Consider the following 6484-nt stretch of genomic DNA (forward strand, 5'->3'; position numbering starts at 1 on the left):
AGCCGCTGCCACTACACAGTCGCGCGAACCAACATGCAATATCCACCACAATTCGAAGGTTCCTTCCTCGGTGTCCTCATGTGAACTAGCTCAGAACCAACACATCCTCAACCACCTTGGCGGGAAGTGCGCGCAAGATCTGGCCGACAATGAAGAAAGGTGAACACCATCATGCCAGAAACTTCAGGGAGCCACTTCCCGTAGTATTTGCATATTATTTTTGTTGGAATTTCCCCGACTCTGAAATTGTCCTTTTCCCCTGAAACTTCTCCTAGTTCTAGTTGCAGCAGAGTTTCCAGTCCCTTCCTATGCAAATATGAAATTGTAGAGGAAGAAAGATTAAAAGTAGAAGATCTGATTGAATATGCATGGTAAATGAGCAATTTATTTTGTAACTATGATGCAAAATACATGGACCTATGAGCCATGGTAGAAGGCAAGAGAAGCAAGGACAAGGAAATGAAATGAAGATATAGTATAACAGTAGGGGATAGCTTGCCATTGCAAGCTCGAGCAGCGCCGAGTGCCGGAAGAACGATAAAAAATGCCGGCTAGGGAAGGAGTTACATGATTTGAAAATGGATACAAGATCCAAAGGTCTAGAGCATTGTACGACAAAACTACCTCAACGACGACTTCGAAGTAAGAACAATTCCTCTTATACATTGGCTCAAATGTGGTTTAGCACATCATCACTAGTGAATCGGTGATGTCATCAGAGCCACTCCAGGTAGCAAACCAAGACAATCCCCTGGTCAAAATTATGTATTATATACTATTTATTATAAGAAATCATGTTTATCAACTACAAAATACACATGAGTTGCCAACCAATGGTTGGCACATAGGAGCATGAAGGACATATTTATCTATGAAAGAAGGAACAAACGAGTAATCACAACAATCTAATGTCATTTGTAGGCATCCCATACACACTCCTAATAGATATAATCATACTTTTAAAAATCCATATCCACATATATGTTACAAGCTTATGCTCTAGAGCTCGCTACTGTATATTTATAAATACTTACATGGACACAAATGCGTTTAAAAACAACACACGCTAACGTGTATTAATTCATGAGACAATATGACTTTGTGTTTTATTATTTTAATTACATGTAATGAAGATTGAATTGAATGATATGTTTTAGCAATCTCTTGAGTAAAAATGAAAAATAATAAAGTAACATAGCTTTTGTTGTAAAATATTGTGCACACTAAATTTGCAACAATGAAGGTAAACTATATAACATGAAACAATCATATATTAAAAATTTACTAGTATAGTTACGTGCTTGATCGTGTTAATTGTAATAGATAAATATAATATTTATGCTTTTATATTAAAAAATATGTTACAAAGAATTAAACAAATTGGTATAAATATGTATAATTTTTTAATTTGACTCACTTCGGTGACTCAAGTACCATGCGTTGTTAGAAGGTACGAGTGAGGAAAAAATTATGTTCCAACTTATTTCTAAATCTTCTTAACTAGCACATGGTAGAGATATTTTCTATCAAAATTTTCATCATTGTTTTGTTACTTGATTTGGTGAAAATAGTAGCAATGTGAGTTATAAATGATAAAATAAGTGTTAGAACTCTTACACGTGATATTATATGTAACCAGTAAACTTGGGTGAGTATATACCTATGACAATGAAGATCAAGATATTATTAATAAAAATTAGATTTCTACCTACCCTCGTATTACTTGTTATTTCTGAAATACGTAACATGGTAAATTAATAACATTTTCTAATAATGCTAAAAATATTTAAATAAAATAAATTTATTTAAGCGCATACAATACGAAAGGTGATGTGAACCTCATATCTTGATGTTGTAAAACAATTATGATATGTAGTTTTTAGGACACAAGGGATAGTCCAATTGGTGTCTTACTGTCCAGAAATACAATAACAAATGAAGCCAGTAGTAGATTCTTAATATGCATTACAAGGATGCGTACACAAAACTTCAGTTGTATGACGTAAAAAGTCACGGAGAAATGGAATGATAACTAAGTAGTTGGAATCCAGTCATGTTAAGGTAGAGAACAATGCAAAACAAACTAAAATGAACATTGGCCTACTCTATTTACAAAAGGCACAATGGGTGTCGCTCCATTTTTTTAGTGATGCATTCTTATTCATGTTAGTATTACGAACCTTCTTCCACAAACCACAAAATTTTAAACTAGAGAATGAAAGATGCCAAGTATTTATATTGAAAACAAAGAAAACTTTCATCGAAGTGTCAAGAGAGCTTTTTTTCTAACCAAATCCAAAAAGAACCCCTTTAAATTGCAGGATTTTTTTTGAAAAACAAGCTAATCTAATCTATTATGAGAATTCAACATTTAGTCATAGCGCACATGCAATAATTGGTACGTCAATTGCTAGTTAAAATGTGATCATCATGATAAAATTTGATTCTTGGGAAGTACAAAACTACCGACACAAAGTCCATTGATCAACATTTTGATCTCCATGTCTGCATGATTGTCAGGGGAGACAACAACTTGAGAAAGATGAGTAATGAGTTAAGAGGCAGCCCGACATCAAGAAGGAGGTGAAATCAATTGGCAATCAACGCGTATAGGGGCAGTGAATACAAGTGAGAAGCGAACAACAAAGAATGAGATGAAGCTTAGGCACATGGCGAGTGCGTGAACAGAAGCATGAGTGATATGGCAATATGAAAAATGATATGGAAGCAGGTTAGGATAAAAAATAAATGGTAGCAGTCAATGGCAGTGCCAAGAGTCCAGTCTTGTGTAGTCAATTTAAATCCGTGTAGTCAAATATTGTCTCTGTATGAATTTTGTATTTTTTTTTGCACAATTTTGAACGTATATATGTATGAGATTTTTGCCAAAAACTGAGTAGTCAAGTGACTATGCGGCTAACATGTGGCTTCACCACTGCTAGTAGTAAATAATGGGCTTGGCAGATGAGTCTCAAGGTAGAACTAAGTAAGTGTTAAAAAATAAATGTAAGGTCGAACGGTTCAGAGCAGTCATCCCAGAAAAATGCCACGCCACACACTCTAAACTAGTAAGAGCAACTCTAGCAGAGTTGTCATAGCGGCTCGAACGCTATAATAAGTACTTGTATGGTGATTTTGGCTTAAAAAGCCGGCGAAGAGGGCACTCAAAATCAAGACCACCCACCTCCAAGTTTGGAGGTTTGGGGGTGATTTTGGAGCGCTCCATTCCAAAAATGGCTTGGCACGAGAGAAATTTCCCCTCTCACTCTTGTTTCGGCCCACAAACCCCATCGACGATGCCATTGAATCTGCCCTAACCCTTGCGTACCATTCCGGCGTCTAGCGTGGGTCACCAATAAATATTGATGTCATAGACCTCTTCCTCTCCGGAGTTGGATGGTGGCAAGGAAAATGACGGTAGGGAGGAGAGGAGGCCAAGAAGTCCCACTTCGGCATCTAGCTTGGGGTGGTCCAATGGGAGGAAGAGATCGAAGGGGGTGGGGGATGAAAGACAAAATCGATGAGTTGGTCAAGTCAAGGAAGGAGTTGCAGAGAAGAGGAAACAGTAAATGTTTGAGTTGGAGGAGAGGAGGTTACAAGAGAATAACGCGAGGTGGAAGGCTATGCATGAAAGTAAAAGAACCAATGAAGTGATGGAGACCCTTATGCTTGAATTTGAGAAAAAAAATGGTTAATGCAAGAGAAGATAGCCAAGGTGAACCAATTGATAATGTTAGATCCAAAACCATGGATGTCACATCAGGATCATTGTGGGAGATGAAGCGGAGATCGCACGTTCTAGGATGTAATGAAGCCGCTAGTACATCGGAGAGTATGGAACGGTGCACACATGCGGGCCAGCAACATGTGATTTGTACATGTCGGTTGAATGTGTGCATGATGCTTCATCTTTTGTTCATGCAATTTTCTTAATTTCACTAAGAAATTTGAGCATGACTGATTTTCAAATGAAATGATGTCGATCCAAGCGTGTGATCTTGAAGGATGAAATAAGGAAAGCACATTTTGAGGATTGAGATACGACGACTCTGTTTGCATAAAAAATTATGGAAGGTGCTCCAAAATGATTTTGGGGGCTACGGACATAAAGGACTCGCTAGGGTTGCTCTAAGAACAGGTCCCGCCCAACAGTGTTCCACCACGTCATGAACAGTGACTGGATGACGCCATCTGCAGGAGCAAACCGAGTTAAATCCCGTGTCCACCATGATTAAAGGTGCACTAATGGTGCTGAAAGAAGGAAGATATGAAGGGCAAACTCGCGACTTAGCAATGGCCGGTCCTGACCAAGTCTTCCCCACCACTAAACTAACCAGCCCGGCCACGTCCCCGCCTTCTCTCTCCTGGTTCCCGCGCCCCCACTCCCACCACACCACGCCAGCCATGAGAAATTTCGCCGCCCCAGCAAGCAGCTCAGCGTCGTCGCCCCGTGTCAACCATGACATGATCCGTCTCCCAAGCGTGCTTCCCCATATATACATGCGGGAGCGCACGCGCTCACACCTCCTCTCACCAACCCACCAATCACACCTTACTAGTTTAGCCATCAGCTCCGACCCTTGCAAGCGAGGTAGCCTAGCTTCTCCGGCCACGCGCACGCTTCCATATAACTCATTCGATCGAGCTGCTGGCTAGGGATCTCACCGGCGGCTGTACTCGTTATTAGGGCCTTCTTCGTAAACTTACCCGCCGAGGACTGGCCGTGCTAAAGTTTAAGGCGGCGCCATATATACGCCGGAGACTGTCATGGCCGACGGGCTGCCCCCGGGGTACCGCTTCTACCCGACGGAGGAGGAGCTGATATGCTTCTACCTGCGCAACAAGCTCGATGGCAGCCGCGGCGACATCGAGCGCGTCATCCCCGTCGTCGACGTCTACTCCGTCGACCCGTTGCAGCTCTCAGGTAGGACCATCGATCATCACATAGATTGATACGTTGTACGTACAGTACGTTGCGTCATGCTCATGCTGCCTTAACTGCATACATACGCAGAGATCCACGAGAGGCTGTGCGGCGGCGGTGGCGGCGAGGGGGAGCCGTGGTTCTACTTCTGCGCGCGGCAGGAGCGGGAGGCGCGGGGCGGGCGGCCGAGCCGGACCACGCCGTCGGGGTACTGGAAGGCGGCGGGCACGCCCGGGGTCGTCTACTCCGCCGACCGCCGGCCCATCGGGCTGAGGAAGACCATGGTGTTCTACCGCGGCCGCGCGCCGTCCGGGACCAAGACCAAGTGGAAAATGAACGAGTACAGAGCATTCCAGCACGAGCACGACGGCGCCGGCGCACCCACGGCAACCGGGGGTCCCCACGCCGCTGCGCCACCGAACCTCCCTCCGCAGGTGATACTCGATGCCACTCATATGTGATATGTCCATCTCCATATGTATCAGACAGACATGGCTGTCACTTTTGTCGCCGGATAAGTGCCGAAAAGCAGCTCGCAACTAGCAATTCATCTAGGCATAGGTTTCAGATTGTGTGTGGTGCTTATAGATAGTGCCAATTAACCGGGATGCTCATCATCACAGCCCCACCTACATCAACATGCATGTTATTCGATAACTTCTTTTTATCGTCTTACACCTTGGCATGCAAGTTGCTGATACGCTATTCATCCATATATGTGAGATTGAGAAACTTAATTATTGTTCGAATCTGTAGTCTGATGTGAACTTGTATTTGTTTTGTAGCTGAGAAGCGAGTTCAGCTTGTGTCGACTCTACACCAAATCGGGGACACTGCGGCAGTTCGATCGGCGGCCGGTTGCCGCTGCTGCAGGCGGTGCCGCTGGTGACATTCCGGGGCCATCCACTGCAGCCACCGCGTCGCCCGACGACGGTGACGGCTCCGGTGGATCCATGCACCCGCTTGAGGAGGATCTGATGGAGGGAGCTGGCGGTGATCCATACGGAGACGATATTGCCACATTGGCTGCTCTTCTCTACTGGCCTACGGACTAGATTATGCATTCGTTTCGCAGATCGAATCTTGAGTAGTTTCGTCTCCATTGACAGATTATGCTCTATCTAAATCTGTAAAACATGAGATTCTGGACAAAAAATGGTCTATGAATTTGAGCACTAGCTAGTTAATTTGTACTGTGAATTTGTAACAGGTAAAAGGGGGGGAAAGGGAAGTGACTATTTCTTAGTCGATTTATTTGAAATAACCATTTATCAAAGGACATATGCATATCCATTTGATGAAGACCTCATCCCTATGCACTTGCACGAAGTGGTTACATCCGATGGTTCTTAGCATCGACTTCGAAATACTTTACCTTTAATCTTATTTGCCTCGGCGAACCAACATGTGACTTGATGGTTAGGAGGATAGTGGTATCTCCATTTCATCAGAGTTCAACTCCTAGATTTGACATTGGTGCTCGCATTTTTTTGAATTTATTTCAGGCCTTTCGGTGATGTGCGTTCAGTGGGAGGAGATATTTAAACGAAATCCCAGTTG

The 6484-nt window shown here is 43.2% G+C and overlaps 1 protein-coding gene across 1 annotated transcript; it reads left to right on the top strand.

Annotated features, from left to right (window-relative positions):
- Positions 1 to 4239: 4239 nt before the first annotated feature.
- On the top strand, positions 4240 to 6205 carry LOC109743886 (NAC domain-containing protein 90). Its single transcript, XM_020302971.4, has 3 exons — positions 4240 to 4924; positions 5015 to 5358; positions 5710 to 6205. The coding sequence occupies exons 1-3, from the start codon at positions 4768 to 4770 to the stop codon at positions 5977 to 5979; spliced, it is 771 nt and encodes a 256-aa protein (XP_020158560.1). The 5' UTR covers positions 4240 to 4767; the 3' UTR covers positions 5980 to 6205.
- The last annotated feature ends 279 nt before the right edge of the window (positions 6206 to 6484 follow it).

Source organism: Aegilops tauschii, chromosome 3 (genome assembly GCF_002575655.3).
Source record: "Aegilops tauschii subsp. strangulata cultivar AL8/78 chromosome 3, Aet v6.0, whole genome shotgun sequence".
NCBI classification, from domain to species: Eukaryota; Viridiplantae; Streptophyta; class Magnoliopsida; order Poales; family Poaceae; genus Aegilops; species Aegilops tauschii.